The 21,469-nt window shown below is 52.7% G+C and overlaps 8 protein-coding genes across 8 annotated transcripts; 4 read left to right on the top strand and 4 right to left on the bottom strand.

The window, feature by feature from the left end:
- Positions 1 to 280: 280 nt before the first annotated feature.
- Positions 281 to 1,837, bottom strand: PV05_00714 (uncharacterized protein). The gene has a single exon (XM_013465630.1). It carries the CDS (start codon positions 1,518 to 1,520, stop codon positions 348 to 350), a length of 1,173 nt encoding a protein of 390 aa, XP_013321084.1. The 5' UTR covers positions 1,521 to 1,837; the 3' UTR covers positions 281 to 347.
- A 516-nt stretch (positions 1,838 to 2,353) lies between these two features.
- On the top strand, positions 2,354 to 4,596 carry PV05_00713 (uncharacterized protein). The gene has a single exon (XM_013465629.1). The coding sequence runs from the start codon at positions 2,582 to 2,584 to the stop codon at positions 4,421 to 4,423; it is 1,842 nt and encodes a 613-aa protein (XP_013321083.1). The 5' UTR covers positions 2,354 to 2,581; the 3' UTR covers positions 4,424 to 4,596.
- A 335-nt stretch (positions 4,597 to 4,931) lies between these two features.
- PV05_00712 (uncharacterized protein) lies at positions 4,932 to 7,047 on the top strand. Its single transcript, XM_013465628.1, has 2 exons — positions 4,932 to 5,306; positions 5,363 to 7,047. Exons 1-2 carry the CDS (start codon positions 5,052 to 5,054, stop codon positions 6,338 to 6,340), a joined length of 1,233 nt encoding a protein of 410 aa, XP_013321082.1. The 5' UTR covers positions 4,932 to 5,051; the 3' UTR covers positions 6,341 to 7,047.
- An 896-nt stretch (positions 7,048 to 7,943) lies between these two features.
- Positions 7,944 to 9,960, top strand: PV05_00711 (uncharacterized protein). Its single transcript, XM_013465627.1, has 4 exons — positions 7,944 to 8,176; positions 8,244 to 8,904; positions 9,064 to 9,249; positions 9,328 to 9,960. Exons 1-4 carry the CDS (start codon positions 8,078 to 8,080, stop codon positions 9,885 to 9,887), a joined length of 1,506 nt encoding a protein of 501 aa, XP_013321081.1. The 5' UTR covers positions 7,944 to 8,077; the 3' UTR covers positions 9,888 to 9,960.
- A 127-nt stretch (positions 9,961 to 10,087) lies between these two features.
- On the bottom strand, positions 10,088 to 11,667 carry PV05_00710 (uncharacterized protein). The gene is made up of 2 exons (XM_013465626.1): positions 11,314 to 11,667; positions 10,088 to 11,242 (listed from the first exon to the last, which is right to left on the bottom strand). The coding sequence occupies exons 1-2, from the start codon at positions 11,541 to 11,543 to the stop codon at positions 10,438 to 10,440; spliced, it is 1,035 nt and encodes a 344-aa protein (XP_013321080.1). The 5' UTR covers positions 11,544 to 11,667; the 3' UTR covers positions 10,088 to 10,437.
- A 136-nt stretch (positions 11,668 to 11,803) lies between these two features.
- On the bottom strand, positions 11,804 to 12,845 carry PV05_00709 (uncharacterized protein). Its single transcript, XM_013465625.1, has 3 exons — positions 12,610 to 12,845; positions 12,517 to 12,560; positions 11,804 to 12,468 (listed from the first exon to the last, which is right to left on the bottom strand). The coding sequence occupies exons 1-3, from the start codon at positions 12,670 to 12,672 to the stop codon at positions 11,937 to 11,939; spliced, it is 639 nt and encodes a 212-aa protein (XP_013321079.1). The 5' UTR covers positions 12,673 to 12,845; the 3' UTR covers positions 11,804 to 11,936.
- A 218-nt stretch (positions 12,846 to 13,063) lies between these two features.
- On the top strand, positions 13,064 to 15,949 carry PV05_00708 (uncharacterized protein). The gene has a single exon (XM_013465624.1). It carries the CDS (start codon positions 13,087 to 13,089, stop codon positions 15,634 to 15,636), a length of 2,550 nt encoding a protein of 849 aa, XP_013321078.1. The 5' UTR covers positions 13,064 to 13,086; the 3' UTR covers positions 15,637 to 15,949.
- Positions 15,922 to 18,958, bottom strand: PV05_00707 (uncharacterized protein). Its single transcript, XM_013465623.1, has 3 exons — positions 18,538 to 18,958; positions 17,652 to 18,460; positions 15,922 to 17,601 (listed from the first exon to the last, which is right to left on the bottom strand). The coding sequence occupies exons 2-3, from the start codon at positions 18,237 to 18,239 to the stop codon at positions 16,864 to 16,866; spliced, it is 1,326 nt and encodes a 441-aa protein (XP_013321077.1). The 5' UTR covers positions 18,240 to 18,460; positions 18,538 to 18,958; the 3' UTR covers positions 15,922 to 16,863.
- Between the last annotated feature and the right edge of the window lie 2,511 nt (positions 18,959 to 21,469).

The raw sequence follows: 21,469 nt of genomic DNA, 5'->3' as shown, positions 1-21,469 counted from the left end.
GGTCTTTTAGTTAGAGCAAAAGCAGTTCCCTTAGTGTGCTCATCTACGGAGTACACGAGGTGGGCTGTCGCATCACGTCGGATGCGTACTCATAAGTAGAATACCTTCCGTTGATGAAGGGCGATGCGAGGCTTCAACGCAATTGCGTCAATTGTGGGCGTTTTTCGCAGGGTTCAATGAGTAGGTTGTGGTTCAACCTCACTATGTAAGCTTAACAATGTCAGGCACGAGTAGTCAGTGATTTGCGAGAAGTGCAAGCGGCGGCCTTGTGGAAGTACTGTGCATTAAGTTAGCCTCGCAGATACGAGGAATGATACGGACTAGGCTACCGACATGTCAGTTGGGAACTATGTACGCTCCATCCCTGCATGCCTCCCTGCCACCCACTGACTTTCATGCTGGAATTTCAGAACTTCGTCTCCCCAAGACCACCATCCTGCCGTGAGAGACCTCGCAAACAGTTCTAGTGCCGTGTATTTGGCTGGTACAAGCTCCTCTAGTAACACTTTCAGACAGGGTTTCCTGGAATGGAGGTCTGGCACTGCAGCAATCACACGCCGTCGTCGTTGGGGCACCTCGCAAGGCTGTCCCTCCCGAAACAGCAGGAGGATCTCATAAGGTCTCCTCCATATTCCATCCAGCGGCGTAACGGGAAGGCCATTTTTGGTTACCTTTATCCAGATCCATTCATCAAGAGGACAATATCCCAGAGCCTGAAGAGCCTGGACCACGTTAGCCCGAATCGAAGCTTTGTTGGTGATCCAAACGGCGATCAGACCTCTGGGGGCGAGGGAGGCTTTCGTGATTTCGAGAGCTTGTTCGAAAGGGTCGGTGATCTGATCCTCAGCCGTTCTATACGTCCCAGCATGACGGACCGACCGGTTGGACCATGGCGGGTCCATCAATATCAGATCAAACCTCCGGGCGAGAGATGGAAGACTTCGACAACCCGAGAAGGTTCGTTGTCCCAGCTCCAGGGTAGAATGAATAAAGGTGGATCGAGGCGGGACCACGTAGTCTCCGCCATTGACTGTTTCCACGATGGCAAGCTCGTCGCTTGGATTGTGAACCACCACCCCGTGCAGGCTTCCCAGGCAAGGAAATTTTGTGCGCTTCTCCGTACTTGACAAGATGACGGGAATCCCGAGGTCCGTGCAGGAGGACAGTGCTGTACAAGACAACGTGGCTGGCCTGGGCAGTTCCCGGTCTTGTGGTGCCCGAACGGCACTTCTGTCTCGACACCAATCCATGGCTTGGCTTCGCAAATTCTCACGGATCTCCTTCAAGGCAGAAGAGATATGGTCTTGAATTGAGGCATGATAAAGCCGTTCATCGAGGGATATTGCGTTCAGTGCAGCAAGCCGCTTAGCACCTTTGGGCTCCGTGTTCGGGTAAGGACTCTCTAAAGCGGGGGAGGTTTTCAATAAACCCGACGTAGACTGAGCCTGTTCGATCGATGAAGGGATGTCGATTAGGATTACGATTCGATGCTCGTCACAATAGAGAACTGAGTGCGACATCGAGGGGAGCGCCGATCGGAAGCAACAGGCTTGTAAAAGCAGCCAATGACATCCATATTGTGTCAATATCGACTCTGCTGGGGGATATTCCCACCCGATACATCGGCCGTAAGGGTTAAACGAGATGTTCAGAGTGTACTGCTGTTAGAGATCTAGAACCGAGACCGAGCCAACGATGTGTATGAGGGTATCTTTTGCAGGCCACGGTTCCTCCCGACGAAGCGAAGCGACTAGTACTTCGTATCAGTAACTCGTATTGGAGGTCATCGTAGACTAGTAGACCAGCGAAAGGTCGCCACGGCAGAGGAAGGACCGGGCTGAACCACGAGGATAATTCTGTGCTTTTTAGTCAAGGAGACAGACGCGCACAGATCAAGGGAGAGCGAGAGAGAAAAGGCCGGATTGAGCTTAGCGCCACCGGAACTCAGCCAAAAGGAGTTAGTGACATGCCAAGGATGTCAAGACTCGACAAAATGGATCTCCTACATCTCCTCCTACTCTGGTACTTCCACCTACTCGTCCTCACGACTCGATCTGCCCCCTTGACAATGACATCCACATGCAGCACTGACCATTTGCACAGACCTCGAGAGAATCTCAGCACCGATATAAAGTTGTTCCTGTTCCAATCGAGCCACGCTATGGTATTCAACTGCTCCCCACTGGCATCATTAGCCGATCTCTTGACTCAACTTTGAGCCCCTTCGGGTACAACTTAGTGTCATGGCATAATCACATACTTTCAGGTGGGTAGAAGACGTCGCTGACACCGAGCGGGAAATTCGGGTGCATGATGTTTTTCTCGATCTGTTCGTCCATTTACCTTCTCCCCCGCCATTTTTCGAGTTTGCACCCTTTCCTATATCTCAGATACACCGAACGGTATTCTTGGGCCTACGCAATCAGCAAACCTGTTCACCTGCATGGCCGTCAATCATCATTGAACGGCACTATCGTTGGCTTGTCATGCCCCGAGACCTTCCACGAGAGACTGGAGACATGTCGTGTCTCTTATGGACTGAAAGACCAACTTGCTGAAGACGACGCCCGTAGTCGGCGGCATGTCAGAGTCCTCAATCGCTTCCTCCTCCGATTATCCAGGAGCTGGCGCTTCGCTAGAGCCTGGGCAGAATGAAGCCATCCACATTGCCGCAATCTGTTGCGCCAGCATCAGCCTGTTGGCGGCCTTGGTGACCTTGAGATGGTTTCTCCTTATGAAAAGGACTTTCCGCCACATCCTGGTCATGAATCTGATTATAAGCGACTCATTCAAGGCCATTATATACTGGCTGTTTCCGATAGTCCTCTTCGCCAGAGGTCGTCCGGTCGAGAGCTCCTCAAAATTCTGTCAGGCAACGGGGTTCCTCCTCACGTTTGGTATCGAAGCCGCCGACATGGCCATCCTGATCATCGCCTTACATGCTGTTCTCTACATAGTCCGACCCCCGAATAATCCTTTGGCACAGGGAGGCCTATATCCATATCGTTGGTTGGTATTGCCGGCCTGGCTACTATTCCCCCTTGTCGCGGCCTGTCTGGCTTTCATCCGGAACAGTGCTCCCTACACCACCTCTGGAGTCTTCTGCACCCTGCCAAAACGTCCCATCTGGTACCGACTGGCTCTTTCTTGGGTTCCGAGATACTTCATCCTTGCCTTCATCATAATCACATATCTCTGGATATACATCTACGTCAACGTCAAATTTCGCGGCTTCGACAAACTCGGCCAGGCAGAATCTTCCAGCAACTCTCCGGCTAATTCAAGGCGGAAGTCGATACTCACTCCCGACTGCGAGGACATCGAACAAAATGGGCCGCACGGTCCTGCACTGGAGACACCATCATGGGTCTCCCAACAGCAGCCGTCAATTATCGAACAGCCAACAGCTGCACCTCAGCAACTTGAGCCATGGGACTACGTGAACTTCATCACCTCTAAACCATTGCAGGATAGGGGTCCTGAAACAAATTCGCCAGATGCTGTGATTCCTATGCGCGCTCGAGGGAGTGGGTGGTCTGGAGACACCCAAATTCCTTCGGGCCGTGTCTCAGTCAAACCTTCCATAACCGAGGCGAATGCTCTGGACCAAGGTATGAAGCCAGAGAATGAGGCCCGACCGAATCCACTCCTGCCCGGAAAGGAAAACTTTGCAAGCGAACAGTCAGATCCTATGAAAAAGACGAGGATGGCCATTCGCAAACAGCTGCGATATCTCTTCATTTATCCACTGGTGTATATCATCGTCTGGACCTTTCCCTTTGTTTATCAGGTCCAACTTTACAACAACTACGGTGTGCAGCACCCGACATTTTGGATTATACTCATGCAATCAATCATGTTAGCCTCTCAAGCTGGAGTGGACAGCGTCCTCTTTTCGTGGACGGAGAAGCCATGGAGAAGAATCGATTCGGACTCCAGATTCGCCATTCCTGCACACTTACGTCGCGGCCGAGCCGTTCTGCAACGACAGTCTCAGGTCACCAACCCTTCGACCACTGTCCAAGCAGCTGCTCCTGACCAGACATCGCCCAAGCGCCACGCTCATTGGTGGGAGGTAGAAGGCAGGCGGCGAAAAGACAGTGTATGGCTGGGATCGAGCACGCTCACTGAGACAATGTCACATGTAACTTCGCGAACGCGATCTAGAAGTCCAGAGAAAGCTAGACGGCTTCCTCCGCGTTCGAGGCAGTTGAGCGGTGATGTTCCTCCTGCCATTCCTGAGTTGGACCAGACATCGCCCCGAAGCACTCAACCAAGTCGCCCCCGAAATACAACTCTAACTCCGGTGTCGTCGAACATCAGTAGCAGAGAACCTGGAATGGGCTCGTCGGAAGGCGGTCGCGATACCACCGCTCAAGGGAGCTTGCACAAGACGGGCAGCAATGATCCCTACTGTTGGTGAGAAAAGCACTTGGTTTGTCAGGCGACACCATTGTGTAAATTATGAGGATAACATTAGCATTGAGCATTAATATAGTCCGAGCATTGGTCTCGGCGTGGCATTTAGTATCCAGCATTAGCGATCGGGCATGGCGTATATATACCTACCTAGGTAGCATGAGCGATGAATACCCCATACGGAGTACTACATGGGTGGTTCCCGTGAATAGCCGCGCCCGAATGTAGTGGAACTTCAGTCGAATCCTTTCCACACGCAATGGTAAGGTAAACAGTGCCAGGACGTTGGTAGTCGAGGACCGGCGAAGAGTCTCCAGGCCGAAATTCCTGCGGGGGCCCTCGGCATCGGAAATCGCACCTAATCGCCGCCTAGGGAGCCCGTGGACTCTTACCTACCTTACCTAAGCTGGACCACTTGCCGCCCGAGCAGCCTATAGTATGTTCCCTACCAGGTATTATTCAGCCCCATGTTCGTTTCTTCTCCGGATCCCTCCACCACTTCAATCCGAGATCGCAGCCACCATTTCGACCTTCCGTCACAAGAACAATTCCTCCTTGGCCACAACCTATTCCTTTTCCTACAGACATTTATACCTTACATTCTGGCTTCGACATGTCCTAGCGGCCACTGAATGCCTTTTTCAGCTTCGGGCCATGCAGCAACAACATTACAACCCTCACAACCATCCGAGATGGAAAGCCGAGGCCCCTCGAGACTGCTTGAGGAACCACTCCCTCACACGTCACCAAAACAGAGCACTTTCACCAGGAACGATGGCGCGGTGACATCAACAGGCCCTGCTCCTCGTGAACCCAAACGGCTGGACAAGCAGAGTTTAGATTATATTCTGCGCAGTGGCCTTGCAGGTGGTCTAGCAGGATGCGCAGTGAGTGCTGTCGTAGCTAGACCTCTTGCACCGCAACTCGCTAACATGCTGAACAGGCCAAAACTGTCGTCGGACCCCTCGATCGAGTCAAGATCCTCTTCCAAGCCTCGAATCCTCATTTCGCAAAATATACTGGGAGCTGGCTAGGCGTCTTCATAGCCATGAACGACATCAATAAGCAAGAGGGCATCCGAGGTCTCTACCGTGGACATTCAGCTACTTTGCTCAGAATCTTTCCCTACGCTGGAATCAAATTCCTTGCCTACGAGCAAATAAGAGCAGGCGTCATCCGCCATAAGGATCAAGAAACACCCATTCGTCGTTTCTTGTCAGGATCGCTGGCGGGCATTACGTCGGTCTTTTTCACATACCCGCTGGAGGTGGTTCGAGTACGGATGGCCTTCGAAACGAAACGTGATTCTCGGTCATCCCTGAGCAGGATATGTCAGCAGATCTACCATGAGCAACCTCCTCAGCCAGGAACATTGGCCGGACACAATCCGCTTGAGGTTGCGTCCAATGTCGCACTCAAAGCAACACCAAGGTCTGGTCTGGCCAACTTTTACCGTGGCTTTTCTCCAACATTGTTAGGAATGCTGCCATATGCAGGAATGTCCTTTTTAACGCACGATACAATCGGCGATCTTTTTCGACTTCCAGCTCTGGCACCGTACACTGTTCTACGGTCTACTGCTGTGGCGCCCGCCCCACCACACACAGGCTCGGACAATCCTAGCACCTATCATCGCAGCCAGTTGACTGCTCCAGCGGAGCTGACATCTGGTGCTCTAGCAGGGTTAGTATCTCAGACCGCCTCTTACCCACTGGAGGTAATTCGACGAAGGATGCAAGTCGGCGGTGCTGTGGGTGATGGTCATAGGTTGAGCATACTCGAGACAGCGCGTCGAATATGGCTGGAGAGAGGCTGGAGAGGTTTCTTTGTTGGTCTGTCCATTGGTTATATGAAGGTTATTCCCTTGGCGGCAACAAGTTTTTATGTTTACGAACGTGGAAAATGGTGGTTGGGGATATGAACGACCAAAACACAAAATGACCCTCGAGATTTGTTCGAGAACTCGTCGCAGCCCACCGACACCAACTTGGCTCGGGAAAAGCCCTTCGCGAGAGGAAGCGGCAGGACGCTAAGCCTTGTGTCGGGCACACCCTGCAGCTTTCGTGCTCGTGCTGGAATTCGCCTTGACGATGCAACATGCGACTTCGAAACTCAAAGATTTCTTCGCTGGTTGAGTACCCGAAGGACTAATGGCTCTGGAAGAACAAAGGCAATGAAGCCAAAGAACAGGTCAAATGGACCGGCCTCTGCCCAGTGTCTTCGTCGCGTCAACCGTCGCCTTCATGGTTGGACGTAGTAGGAATACAAGCCGGGCCGTTGCACAACTCACTGCTGCTGCGTGGAAGGCTTAGACAACCCTACAAACAGCGGGATGATCCTGGGCAGAGTATCAGAACGGACATATGTGGATGACCCAATGGATTACAGACCCGATGGATGAAAAGCGCACAAGGCGCTGCGCTATATGGACAACCGTTTCTTGTTCAGTTGCTCGCTGCTTCATCTTCCATCACTTTGTGTGAACCGCAACCGGTATAGGAGAATATATACGGAGTATACCGACAAACATATCTAGTTGAAAGAGACCGCAACTCAGCCTGTGGTCATGGCGAAGCACTATTTTGACAATGCAATACGGTCTCCTTGAGGATCTTGCCGTGGCTTGACGACTTTGGCATATGCATTTGAATGACATGACATGGTCCTTTTCTGTTGGATCGTCACTTTTTTGGCCTGCTGTGAATCTCTTTCTCTAGGTGTTGGCTTACAGCTAATAGGCTATATTCACCGTTATCGCAGAAAGAAGCACCTGACATCCGAAGGATCCGAGATTGTTCAATTGCAAGATGTCGCTTATCTCTATCACGTTGATGGTGGCGGATATCGAGGCAACGCATGCTGGTCGAGCCTCTTATTTCCGGTCTTGAAGAGTAAGTAGCAATATCCGCGTGTATGGCTGATATAAATGATTCTGGCGGACGGACCTCCCAAGGAAGACTGGCTATTTGCATGTGAGGACATACCTGGAACATGCCGAGAGTAATGGTGAGTACACATGGACTGATAAGGACGGCTCTTCGGGTTCCGCCCATGTCGAGGACCAAGAGAACAAAAGTCTTGGATACGGCGGGACCACGTACCTTGGTACCTCAGCCTCGCCAGCGGAACCCATGCCAAGGTCTTGGTACAGCTCCACTGATAAGGGTGACTCTGATGCATTATTCAATTGCTCAACGCAGAGTATTGTACCTGCATCCTCCCAGTCGACGGCTTGAACGAATGAACATCTTTCAACTGCACCCGCATGCTCATATCTAAGGGCTGCTTACTCTCTACTTGGACGGACCTTGGCGCCGACTGTCTCAGGAACGTGCTTGACTAGTGAGCGCGCAGACATTATTACCTCCATGATCCTATCACTTGCCACGTTCTTGTCCTCGACTTGGGACTTATTTGCTTTTCTGGGATCTAGCACTCCTATCATGGTTATCTCTTGGCTCGAATGGCCGAGACTCCCTAGATAATGGCCGACGGGCAAGGGACGTCCCTGAGTTTACCGTGTATTGCACAAACGCCCATAAGTAAGGCGTCGAGCACATTCCCCCATGGCTTCTTTGGTTTCCTCTCCGCACATCTCCATTTCCCCCAATATTCCCAAAATCACCATCCATTGTTGTCCCATTTGAAATCTCCAGCGATGTCAGAAATCACCCCGGTCACAGAGTGGCCGGACTACAGCGTCGACCCTCAAGGCGGCAACCCGATCACTCAGGACCTCAACGCTCCATATGACAAGGTACGCCACGCACTATCCTCTTGGATGTCCAGCACTTCATCCTATCCTATCTAATACGATTCCTTAGGGCGATCTATGCTGGGTCCTCGTGTGTACAATCCTCTGCTGGCAAATCACCCCAGCCATCGGCTATCTGTACGCCGGCATGCATCGACGCAAGGCGGCGTTGACCATGATCTTCCAATCTCTCTTCTGCGCCTGCGCCTGCGGCATCCAATTTTGGATCTACGGCTACTCGCTGTACCAGTCACGCGCGACGAACCCGATGCTCGGCAACCTGAGTCTGGCCGGCTTGCACAACGTCCTGGCGGCGCCGTCGCTCGCCAACTCCGACATTCCGGACATCCTGTACGCAGCCTATGGTTTCACATTTGTCACCGCGACGGCGATGATCTTAGCGGGTGCCATGCTCGAGCGAGGACGTCTGTGGCCCAGTATGCTCTTTCTATTGTGCTGGACGACGTTCGTGTACTACGTGCTCGCATACTTTGAGTGGAATCCCAACGGCTGGCTGTACCAGCTGGGCGTGTATGATTTCGCGGGCTCCGGCCCCGTGCATATTGCCACCGGGTTCAGCGCGTTGGCGTGGAGTCTCATGTTGGGTCCGAGGATTAGCGACCATTCTGCCGGAGAAAGGGCCAAGATTGTGCAGCATTTCAAACCCCATAATCCGTTTCTCGTTGGCATCGGGACTTGCTTCATCTGGTTTGGATGGTTTGCTTTCAACGGTTAGTATTCTCTGACTGATCCTTCCCGCTCCTTTGTCTTTCGTTGTCTTCTCCTGTTGTCATCTTATGAACAGCAAGGGGCGTGGACGCCACGCTCACGGCTATATACCTTACCAGTGAAGAAGGATTGTAGCTAATGATTTGCTGCACGAACTATAGGAGCCAGCACAGCGAACCTGTCGATTCGCTCGATCTATGTTGTCGTCAACACCAACCTTGCAGCGTGCGGGGGCGGGATCGGCTGGACACTCCTCGAGTACCTGTACACGCAGAAATTCAGCATCATTGGCTTCTGTTCAGGCATCATCTCGGGCCTTGTGGGCATCACACCTGCTGCCGGCTTCGGTATGTCCCCCCTTTCTTTCCGTCGGCCCCCCAAGGGCTGCCGTGTGTTGCTGAGCTGACCCTTTCTACTGTACATAGTCCCCGTTTACGTGGCCGCGCTAGTCGGCTTCCTTACGTCGTGCTGCTCCTTCTTCGCGAACAAGTACAAATACCTGATCTCAATCGATGAGGGGCTGGATATCTTCGCGATCCACGGTGTGGGCGGCTTCGTGGGAGACATACTCACGGGGTTTTTCGCTGCGAGTTGGGTGCCGGCGCTCGACGGCCTCAGCGGGGACAGCTACGCCGGAGGGTGGTGGGAGCATAATTGGAAGCAAATGGGCTATCAGCTCGCGGCGGCGACGACGTGCGCGGCCTGGAGTTTCGTGGTCAGTTGTATCTTGCTGTTCGTGATCAACAAGATCCCCGGCTGCCATCTGCGCGTCAAGGAGGAGGATGAGCTTCGGGGTCTGGATTTCAAGTACCTTAGTGATGCGCATTGGGACGGTGGCGAAAGCACAACGGGCGTGGCGACGAATATGAGTTTGCATCAGGGTGTGCCGTTCAGTGGATCGGGACCGGGCAGTGAGAGTGGGAACGGGAGTGAAGGGACGGAGAGAGTTGGCGGGGAGGGTGTCGGGCCGGTCAAGAGGGAGTAGTCAGGAGTGAGATCAGCCGCAGCAAATTCTTTCCGAGAGAAACAGAAAGGAACACGAGATGCGTCCTGTGTCCTATGTCCGGTGTCCTGTGTCCTGTGTCCTGTGTACCTGAGTCAAAAAAGACACAAACGTTGACAACCTGAAACTCTCTCTGGACAAAGGTGCGGATATCTACGATAGAAACGGTATGGATGTAGGTAGGAGGTTTCAAATGATTGTATAATGCCAATTATTGACCAAGTCGTCTGTTGCGACATATTCTCTGAACATAGGTTACTATATCCAAGTCCCCGGTCTTCGACTGGAGATCTATCATCATGGACCGTTTTTAATCAACACTAATGATATGCGGCCATTTATTTTGTTGGTCGTTGTATTGCCGACACAATTCCTCGTATCGAGTGCTTCGATTCGACTGGGGAGATTCTGCCAAACCGAATTCGTTTCGAGGCATATAATCTCTTGTTCAAGGGAGCTGTGGGCGCGACTCCTAAGTAGTTCACCACCTAGGTCACAGAGCCAGAGCAACCCAGCCAGTCACCCACCGCCTTTATTCTCGTCCCAATCTCTCACCCTCGTCCTCGGTCATCTCAAACGCGGGCCGATAGTATTCGTGGCCATTCTCATCACGAGCCTTCAACTTCGGGTTCTTCAGGGTATCATTCACACCGCCTAGACTCGTGTACCCCTCATCATACATGGGGCAATACCTGAGCGGGCCGCCTGTTTCTAGATCTTTCAGAAGCGGCGATCGCAAGAAGCACCAAATCTCGGACAGATGCCAGTCTATGACCGGATGTACACGCATGAACGGCGGCCAATTGTGGTCGGTCGGGTCGAAGTGCGTGAGATGTGCGCCGTGGGGATCTGTGCGGCGGGTCCCGACGAAGATGGCTCTCACGGACGGGTGTGAAGACAGGTAGAGTTCGAAGGCGTCGCGGAAGGATACTATAGGTTTGGATATGGATATCGAGTGGTGACCCACGCCGTCTACGCCGTCGTTCGGGTTCGTGTTCGGCTCGACTCGAGGGTACGGTTTGGTGATGGTCGGGTTGGAGTGAGAGCGCTCTTTCTTGGATGGGCCAGGGTTGGTCGATATATGCGCCAGATCGAGGTGATAGAGTCGGGCAGAGTACTCGACGAAGTCGGACACGGCGGGGAATGGGTCGGGTGGTTTGGCGTAGATGGAGGGGATCGAGGTGGGAAAGGTGACCGTTGGTGAAGAACCATCTTGACGATCCGGCTCGGTCTTGACGATGCGCGTGAAATGGCTGTGGAGCACGGCTAGGTAGAGTATAAGGAGCACCAGACAATCTTTCCCGCCGTTGTATGAAAGTGATAACGATTCAAATCTGCTGTGCGTACTCGCTATGTTAGCTGGGCTTATATCCTGTGGGCTGCGTGGTCTTTTGGTGCGACTGCTCACTCATAATCTGCCAGCGCCTGCTCTATCACACCCAATGCAATTTTTGTCTGTTCTTGTGTCCGTCTAGTAACGTCGTCCGAAGGAGATGCGGCCAGGAATGAATGGACTTGTGAATGGAGTTGAGCGCAGACATGTTCTAGACTGGAGGAGGGTACATCGGCTTCTCCATGACGATTAGGGACGGTACCGTTCATCATGGGGGCATTGGGCGGCAGCGATGCATTGCTCATGATTGAGACATTGAGTAAAGAGAGAACAAGAGAATGCAGGGCAGACTGGCAATGTAAGAGTCCAGAAAGTCGGAGAAGCAGATTGAAGAAGCAGCATTGAGACGAGGTGTGGGGAATCCCTGCGAAGTCATCCTCATCCTTTACCACGTCTCCGGGGACAAACGGGTTGGTATACAAGGGTGCCTCGGTGATGGGCCTGACAGGGAGGGTACTACTCGGTACGGTACACAGAGGACCGAAGCACATAGAAGGCCTTGTTGTGTTATACTGTTTCTTTCATGGCTTCCACTTCGTCTTGTCATGTCCATTCATTGAAATCTATCTCCCATAGCCTTGTTTGCTTCATTGAACGCCCGTTTATTCCTTACCGGCCCTCACAACACCGCGCCGCAATCACCCCAATACCTTCAATTTCTTTTTCTTCTTCTGTTCATCTCCCTTCTTTTTTCCTTGCTGGAAGTCCCGCCAACTTCCTATCCGTTGGTCTCTTGTTTGCTCCCATTGCTTCTCATGGTCACGCTTCCGTTTTCGCTCCTCGATCTCGGCATCCTCCTTGGCCTGCTCTCGACCTTCTTCTTGCATCTTGGCCTTCATCTGTCTCCGGCGTCGGGCTTCAGCCTCTACCAGCACTTCAACAGTCTTCTTTCTCCATTCCTGCTTGAACTCTTCTGTCTTCAACTCTTCCGAATCAACCGTGTACTTGTGCTGTCGAATGAGCAATTGTCTGGCATCTGCTATACATTCGTCAAGATGCTGACGCTGTTTCTCATCAACCAGGGTGGTTTGTGCTTTCTTCAATCGATCAAAGGCTTCGGGTGCTTGGGGATTTTTGGTTTTGTCGGGATGGATTAGCAGGGACTTTTTGCGATAAACAATCTTGATGTCGGATTCAGGCACACCAGGCTGTAGATCAAGTACTGCATAGCTGTGAAAGTGTTAGCACACAGCCTGCCACAATCGATGACTGACTTACGCATCGAGTTTAAATGCTTTGAGGATTCGATCTATCTCAGCATCCTACACACAAGTTCAGTACTGGCCATTGTAAGTGAAAGAGAATGCGAACCTTGTCATATTCTTTGGCTTCCTTTTCAAGCACATCAAGAGCATCGGATTCATCATTAGCCATGGTGGGCTGAAAGTATGTACCTTACCGATGACTAGTACTGTGGTGTCAACCTTGCTTGAATGAGTTTGCTCGACCGCCTCGTCGGTTCCTAGGTTCAGGAAAAGGGGATGATCCGCCCAAACAGCAGCAAGAATGTTCAGACGCTGTTGTCGTACGATCAAAAGCAAGGCAAGAGAGACTTGCGGCTGTAACGAGCGGCGCGAACCATGCCTCTGACTTTTGGAGAAGGTCTGCCGACAAGGCCGATTACCGTTCACCCACGAGGCCCACTCCGCTACATAAGGCACGTGACAAGGCTGCAGTGGATGTGCAAGGCTGAATCTTATCGATAACAATTCTCGCAGGATAATTTTCCAAACTTCCCCTGCGCTTGTTCTCACTGCCACTTCTACACAGTCCAATCCTACCTACACAATGGCACCACCTGGGCGACGAAAAGTCGGCGGACCTGCTCCAAGAGTTGGCTTCCAGAGACCTCGCCAACTCAAACGCAAGCGAGAAGAAGAAGACCTTGACGTCTTGACCAAGCGAGTTGCGGAACTTGACCCCAAATCTTCAACACCACCCGAGAACCTCGTTGACCTCCCTCTGTCCCAAGCCACGCAAGATGGTCTGTCGGCATCCCACTTCAAGACCCTGACTACCATCCAAAGTCGGACGATCCCCCTAGCATTGCAAGGCCTCGATATCCTTGGTGCCGCAAAAACGGGCTCTGGCAAGACCCTCGCTTTCCTCATCCCCGTCCTAGAAAACCTCTATCGCAAAAGATGGACCGAATACGATGGGGTTGGTGCCCTCATCCTTTCTCCCACCCGCGAACTGGCAATCCAAATCTTCGAAGTCCTCCGCAAGGTCGGTCGCAACCACACCTTCTCAGCAGGCCTGGTCATCGGAGGCAAAAGTCTAAAAGAAGAACGAGAGCGCCTGAGCCGAATGAACATTCTCGTAGCAACCCCGGGCCGTATGCTACAACATATGGATCAGACCGCTGAATTGGACATCGGCAACCTCCAAATTCTGGTGCTTGACGAAGCCGACCGCATCATGGACATGGGCTTCCGACAGACCATCGACGCCCTGGTCGAGCACCTCCCACCGAGCCGCCAGACCCTCTTGTTCAGTGCAACCCAAACCAAAAAGGTCTCCGACCTCGCTCGTCTCAGCCTGAAAGAACCCGAGTTCGTCTCCGTCCACGAAGCAGCCGACAGCGCAACCCCTTCGACCCTGCAACAGAACTACGTCCTGTCTCCTCTCGCTGAGAAACTCGACACGCTATGGTCGTTCATCCGTGCCAACACCAAGAAGAAAATCCTCGTCTTCTTCAGCTCCGGCAAACAAGTCCGCTTCGTCTATGAATCTTTCCGACACCTTCAGCCAGGTATCACCTTGCTCCACCTGCACGGCCGCCAGAAACAGACAGCACGCCTGGACATCACAACTAAATACTCCAACAGCAAATACGCCTGCCTTTTCTCAACCGACGTCGCCGCCCGAGGCCTCGACTTCCCCTCCGTCGACTGGGTGGTGCAAGTCGACTGCCCTGAAGACGCAGATACATACATCCACCGCGTGGGCCGTACAGCACGGTACGAACGCGACGGCCGGGCGGTGCTCTTCGTCGACCCAAGCGAAGAGGAAGGCATGCTCGCGGCTCTCGAGAAGAAGAAAGTGACTCTTGAAAAGATCAATGTGCGCCAGAAGAAAATGCAAAACACTATCCGCAATCAATTGCAGAACATGTGCTTCAAGGACCCCGAACTCAAATACCTCGGCCAGAAGGCATTCGTCAGTTACGTACGAAGCGTGCACGTCCAAAAGGACAAGAATACCTTCGACCTGAAGAAACTCGATCTAGAGGGCTTTGCGGCGAGTTTGGGCCTCCCAGGGGCCCCGCGCGTAAAATTTGTGAAAGGCGAGGATGCAAAGGCTAGGAAGAACATGCCGAGACAACTGCTTGCCGCGTTGGAGGGCAGCGACACCAGCGGTGACGAAGGCGCGGACGGCGAAAAGACCAGACAGAAACAAAAAGCGGTCAGAACGAAGTACGATCGCATGTTCGAACGACAGAATCAGGACGTCCTGGCCGAACATTACACAAAACTCATTGAAGATGACGAGGACGAGGATGAACACGAATCAGACTCCAAACCACGAACCAACGACACCGCCGCCGATAAGGACGACGTGAACGATTTCCTCTCCGTCAAACGCCGTTTCGAAGCTGGCGACGCCGCTCTCGACCACAACTCCCCCAACGACACCGACTCTTCCAACCGCGAATCTTCCAATGATGACAAACACCCCTCGACTTCGGCTCGAGAGATCAGAGCACTCAAACTGTCCGACAAAGCCGAGCCCCTAATCATCGACTCGAACCGGCGCGAAAAACTCTTGTCCTCGCGCAAGAAACTCCTCAAATACAAGGGCCGCGGCGCGCACCTCACGTTCGACAGCGACTCCGACACACCCAAGGACCGCAAAGCGTACCGCGACGAGAGCACCTTTGGTCCCGACGCGGCGCAGAAGGAGAAGGAAGAATTCCTCGACCGCGAGCGCGAACGCGCCAAGGAGATGGACGAAGTCGACAAGGAGATCGCCCGGCAGAAGAGGCGAGAGAAGAAGGAGAAGCGCAAGGAAAGAGAGCGGGAACAGCGCGCCCAGGAGGAGGCGGAGCGGTTGGGTGACGGCGCCGATGAAGGCGTGCAACTTGCGCCTTACGAGGAGGATGAACAGCAATATGAAGAACGAGGCGACGAACCTCCACGGAAGAGGCCGAAAAAATGGTTTGAAGATGCGTCGGCGTCGGACGAGGACGAGGCAGCGGCAGCGGCAGCGACAGGCGACCGCAAGACGAAGACCAAAAAGAAGAAAGGTAAACGTCAGCCAACTGATGTGGAAGATGAACAGCCACGGACGCTGGAGGATCTCGAAGCCATGGCATCTGGTCTGCTTGCGAACGACTAGTTACCTAGGGAGTTCACGTAACCAGCTTCTATAGACCTTGGAACGTCCCATCGTCCATCGTCCATCGTCCATCCTCATAGCTCCCAATAGAATGGTGCAAGTGGAGCGCAGCGTCCTTCTTTTTCTTCCTCATCCTCTAGCTAGCCAGCATCGAGACGAGACACATGAGATCTCAAGTCTAGGTAGCCTGCTTGTGCGACGGATCAGAGAATATCGTGTTAAAGGACTGGTGACTCAGTCTATACTGAAACTGATTTGCGAGCTAGTCCCCGTATATACCTAGGTATTGTTCCGAGCGGTCGATGAACATGAGACACTGTAGAGCAATGATGGGCAGCTTCCGGTCAGGATACTTTTTATTCTTACAGACCAGACCAGACCAGACCGTCTGAAGCCTCTAGAACGATTCCTTCCCCTTATTGCTGGCTCTTGCAAAATACACCCACATAATCCCATTTCGGTGATACTGGACATCCACAATCGGCCGTGTATTGACATTGTCGTCGTAGCCATTTCGCACTGCACGCCGATTCCTGACAGCCATAGCTCTTGAACAGCAAACAAATCTATAGAGTTCCATGCTGGTATTGATCAATTTCCAGCCATCGATGTTATGTCCGTCCCCTGCGCAGGGTGCATGCTCCAATTATTCCGCCGTAAACCAAACAGACAGTCATTTTCCCCGTGTAGTATGAGACTGGTAACTCATCCGTGTCCATCAAAAAAATAAATAATAGACACCATTGCCCATCGTTCGTCCAGGCCGTAACATAGCCCAATCCAATGTGAGTCGAAAACTGTGCTTTTAGCCAGCACGATATGCCCTGGCAGTGACAGTTCTGAGGCCTCATTTTGGACCATCCCGGTTCCTATCCCGGTCGAAGATGAAATATGTGCATGAATAGCAATTATCCACCGTGAACGAAAAGAAATGGAACGAAAATCGACATGACATTCGTGTGCCAATGTTCGGTCCTAGGTGCCTTTCAATCCCAATACCTTCATTATGTGCGGACTGTAACTGGAACTGGTGTCGTCCACAGGCGAACTTGCGTCCAGCGCAGCTCATTGTGGAAAACTGTTATACAAGTAGAAAATAGTATATGTCGTAGTGAAAAGCCGTTAGACGCTCGTTGCTTCGTCAGAAAGGAAAATATTTAGTCGATGTGGTCACACTTCAGCTTGAAGGTGTGGCGGGCTCGCCGTCTCCCTATGATGGTGCCGTATTCACTCATGCTTAGGGCCAAGGATACCTTGAATATCCATCTTCGGCCGTTTCGGATCGCGCTCCTGCGTTCCATCATCTCTGCTACCCTCAGCCTGTTGAGGGGGTTGGTGCGTCTGCTGCTGAGATTGCTGTGTGATGGCAGGGTCAATTGGCCCGGTAGGGGCAGGTCGAATCGGCGGTAGCTGAAGAGTTGCTGGGCCACCGAACGGTGGCAATGTTTCGCTGGAGTAGGATCCCGCTCCAGTCGGACGTGGAAAGATAGGATTCGAGTAAGTCATCTGAGTTGGGGGTCCCATCTGTCCAGGATGCGGGTAGGGGTACGCATATCCAGCCATTGTACTCATAGCAGATCCAGATTGACGTGGACTGTACGATGCTGGGGCTTGACCGGGAATAGACATTCCAAGTGGCGGATATTGCCGAGTAGGAGAAGTAAAGGTACCTGCAGCAGTGGCGTGGCTGGGAGAGATAGACGCCGAAGCATACATGGGTGGGAATCCTGCTCCTCTCATAGGAGCACTCCGAGACGGGTCTACTTGTAATGGTCGCCACCGTGGCACAAATCCCGGCGGCTGCCCCAAAATGGATGAATCTGAAGCCGGTATTCGTCTCGTTGGATCTCCCAGAGTAGATCCCAACGGAGTCAAGGCTGACTCGAACGGACGCCGTGCGGAGGGGTCCTCTGGCTTCAAAGGAGGCCGCCCTCTCTTTTTGTGCTCAACATCAACGCACGTACCCTGCACCAGAATCAGCACTTTGTTCCCTACCATACCTGCCAAATGCCTACCTCTTTGCCGCTCTGCACACATCTCCTACATGGTCGGCTGTTGTCGCACCTCAAATGTTTCTTTTTGCAGTTGACACACGCCGACGCGACATGCGCCTTTGGCTTTCGTGCAGTGCGAGGCGACACTGGGCTGAGGGCATATCGAGATTCTGTTCCGCTCGTCGTCGTCGTCGTGGCTAGGCTAGATCCGGACTGATACGAGGCTGGAATTGGGTAACTCGGTACGTAGGGACCCGGCTGTACGGGCAATTCTGCAATAATCTCGCCACCTCTTGTCTGCGCACCTAACAGTCTAGGAGCTGTATGTTCGATGGGCGTTGCGGGTGATGTGATGACCGTGGCGGCTGTAGTTGTAGGAGGTGTATCGGATCGTTTCCTTCGACGGCCCGCTAGCTGTGGTGGTTCATTAGGCGGCTCCGGTGGTGGAGAACCGGACATGGGAGGTGTAGGGAGAGATGCCCAAATGGGCGCTGCAAATGGCTTCGGCAGAGTGAGGTCTATGGTGAACCGTGTGCCGTCAATGCTAGACCTATGTCTCTTGAACGACGAGCAAAGAGGAGGGAACTGAGGTGGACGTGAATGCTGCATCAGGTTTGTCCTGAAGCCCCCAATTCCAAGGTGACCCAGACAGTGTCGGCAAGAAAATTCACAAAGACAACGCCGGTCCAAGGCTGGAAGTGAAAGTCGTCGTGAAAAAGTCCGTGCTCAGACGTTGTCTGGTATGCAAAACAACCGTCAAGGTGGAAGTCGGGCGCTTCGACCTTGTACCAGCAGTACTTCCGACGCTTATTTAGATGTCCGTGCAAGTGCTTGGGGACTTGTCAGTAAGTTGGCTCCGAGTCCAATGGATTTGGTGCGAGGTGAGGCACAACATATTGCTGCATACCTGGACAAGTTTTCTCTTCGGCCCCAATTTCATACGCAACCAATATTGACCAAACAGAGCGATATAGGACTTGGTCGATGCGGACAGGAACCGCAAACGTCAGTAAAAACGAATGACTCGAAATGAAGGGAGACACCGGGATGATGAAGCGAGAGGCAAGAACGGCACACATGAAACGGTAGGTCTGTTCGAGAAAGAGCGTCGCGACTGTGTCGTCAAGATGAAGGAAGCTGAAGCAAAACCGCTTCGTCGCTCGAGGAGGTTTGGTGGCTTCGACACGATGTCATAACCAAGCTGGGAATCGCCGCACAGAAGAGAGACGAAGAAAGCTAAGCTGCTCACACTAGTAGTTGCGTTCATCATGCATGCAAGGGCACCTTCGGTGGCATGCATATGGATTGCGCGGGAGAGGTCAACATGCGGCCAAATTTCCTCATGTTCGTGATCGAAGGCGGACGATCTGCTCTACACAGATTCGAAAGGCAGAATCTTGGTCCAATAGTGCCGTCGTCAGGTCCACATCGGTCTGTATGCGCAAGCCCAGGGATCCATGGAGGAGCTGAGGGTATGCGTTAGTGTTTGCGTCTGACGGACACTTGGCCCATGTCTCCCGCTGTCAATTGCGACATGCCAGAAACAGCGTACTATCCGCCGTAAGCGAGTGGGAAGCCTGGTGCGGAAGGGGTTTCGCCGCCTACCTGGCGAGGGTATGGTGTGCATGGTACGCGTCGGTTGTACTAGATAGTCATGTCTCGGCAAGCCAGCGATGCGATGGCACCAGCCACACTCGCCCCAGGGCTGATGAGGATTTCCGAGTTTGGGAGGGATGATTGACACGCTTCCATAGTAGTTAAGACATGGTCGAGCAATCAGGGCATAAGCTTTGGCCACAAAATGCCCATGGGCGGACACAAATGGATCGCCATTTGTGCATCGCGGGTCTTGTTTGCATTCAACCCCGGTAGAGCAGGCGGGAACAAGGCCAATGGGACGACGCAGCTGGTAGAACGCCCCGAGGCTCGATGAGCGAGCCATGTCCTGGCCATTGGCCAGCCGGACTCTGTATCGGGCTACGCGGCTGATGAGGCCGGCCGTTGGGGGACCGGACCCTGATGGAGTCTGTCATTGGCGAGAGGCTCAGGATATGGAGAGACATTCATGTCCCAAAAAAGCCAAACGGTGGATGAACAGTGAACACCCTCCAGAAGATTCACCTTCTTTCAGGGCCCGGCCAGCAGGAAATGGCAGGAGAGGGCCAATGTGTACAGTACATACGCCGAATTTTCGAACAGGGCATTGTGAGCGAAGCGAGCCTTTCAGGATTGATGGCTTGCAATCTTGCTTCTTGGCCAGATGCACGAGACGATCCCCGAGGTCGTCCATTCAATCTCATGCATCGACTGGCGAGCTGCATACACCACCAGAAATAGACATATCTGTGAGACGAATGACGACCTGGGAACCTCCGCCATGGGATCCTTCGTACCACCTATCATACAGGGAGGCTCAACCACTGGTGCCAAAGTCCATGGACTTTGGCTTCGGGCATCCTGTACGAAATCCTCGGGGGCGTTATAACGGTATGCTGCATTTGGAAAAGCCTGTATGTCGCTGATTGTCGCCAACGCATCCGGCCCGCCTTGAGAGCAGTTCTCAGGGGTTCAATTAGGCATTAATCGAAGAAGGACATCCCACTCTGTCACCCCTGTCGGCCTCGTATACTACGACAAAAGGCCGTCATGCAGAACCATCATTATCAGGTGCTGCCATCAGCGGAAAATTCCTTGTATTTGCGAGGCTCGCTTCGAATTCAGGCCGCTCCTAAGAGTTCATACTCCGTACTGTCGCAGCTCGTTTGGCTAGTTTGGCGACAGGAGAGAGATCACTGGTACGACCGGTAGCAGGGCCGAATGCAAGATATCTACGCGGCCAACCAGGGTGTCGGGATGTTCGAGGATCTGGTGGCCCAGCAAGCCTAGACTGGTTTCTCGCTTGTCGGTGCTTCAACCAATTTTCCGGCCGTGTCTCTGCGATACCAGGGTACGCCAGGGTTTGTCCTGGTTATGGGATTTGCTTTTTCATTTCAAGCCCGAAGTTTCCATGGCACCTTCCATAAATAAATAATTTTATTCGACATCTGTCACTCGAGTGGCCGTCGCGTGCTCTCCAACTTGAGAGGGTGACATGACGGTCATTCTGCCTGGCTGTGGCCCACCGTGAGCAAGTCGAAGCCCGCAATCCACAGGCGGAGATAGTTGTATTTGTTTCGCCGGCACCATGGAATAAACCTGGATGAAGAAGCCAAAGTCTGCCCAACGTTCCAAGATTATGTCAAGGATATGTACCGGTAATCTCAAATACTGACCCTCACGCGATATCAAGAGGCTCAATCCGGCATTGAACTCAATCCTTGTCTCCTTCTGATCATTGTGATTTCATTTTGCGTTCGATAGTGGAAAGCGTGGAGAAGAGCGACGTGGAGCACTATTGAATGAACGGCGACAGATCATCGGAAACTTTTCCACGCATGGGTAGCCAACTGCTCGTAGCATCATGTTTGACATGAGCAAGCCGACAGGTAAGAAAGGAACGATCCGATTTTATTCTCCGCAAAAGCCAAAAGAGACGATTGCCCACGGCGGTTGTTGTTTGGGTAAGTTGGTGCCCTTGTTGAGGCGAGATGCAAGAAACAATCAATGGGGCTTTTCACATGGCTCTGGCCCATTCCGAGATGGCACCAACCTAAGCTTATGCAAGTCATGATTAGGCACCGAAATAGGTCGGGCAGACACCGGAGCCTGGGTTGCTGATATTCCAAAGTGGTTGCAAGACTCTGCAAGTTCCAACTTCGGTTGAGGTGCGAGAGAGACTCCTTCGATCATGCGCCACAGAAGACCAGACGAACGATCTTCACACTCGCAGCTGCGGCGCT

Source organism: Exophiala xenobiotica, assembly GCF_000835505.1.
Source record: "Exophiala xenobiotica strain CBS 118157 unplaced genomic scaffold supercont1.1, whole genome shotgun sequence".
NCBI lineage: Eukaryota > Fungi > Ascomycota > Eurotiomycetes > Chaetothyriales > Herpotrichiellaceae > Exophiala > Exophiala xenobiotica.
This window is presented reverse-complemented; position numbering and strand designations above follow the sequence as displayed.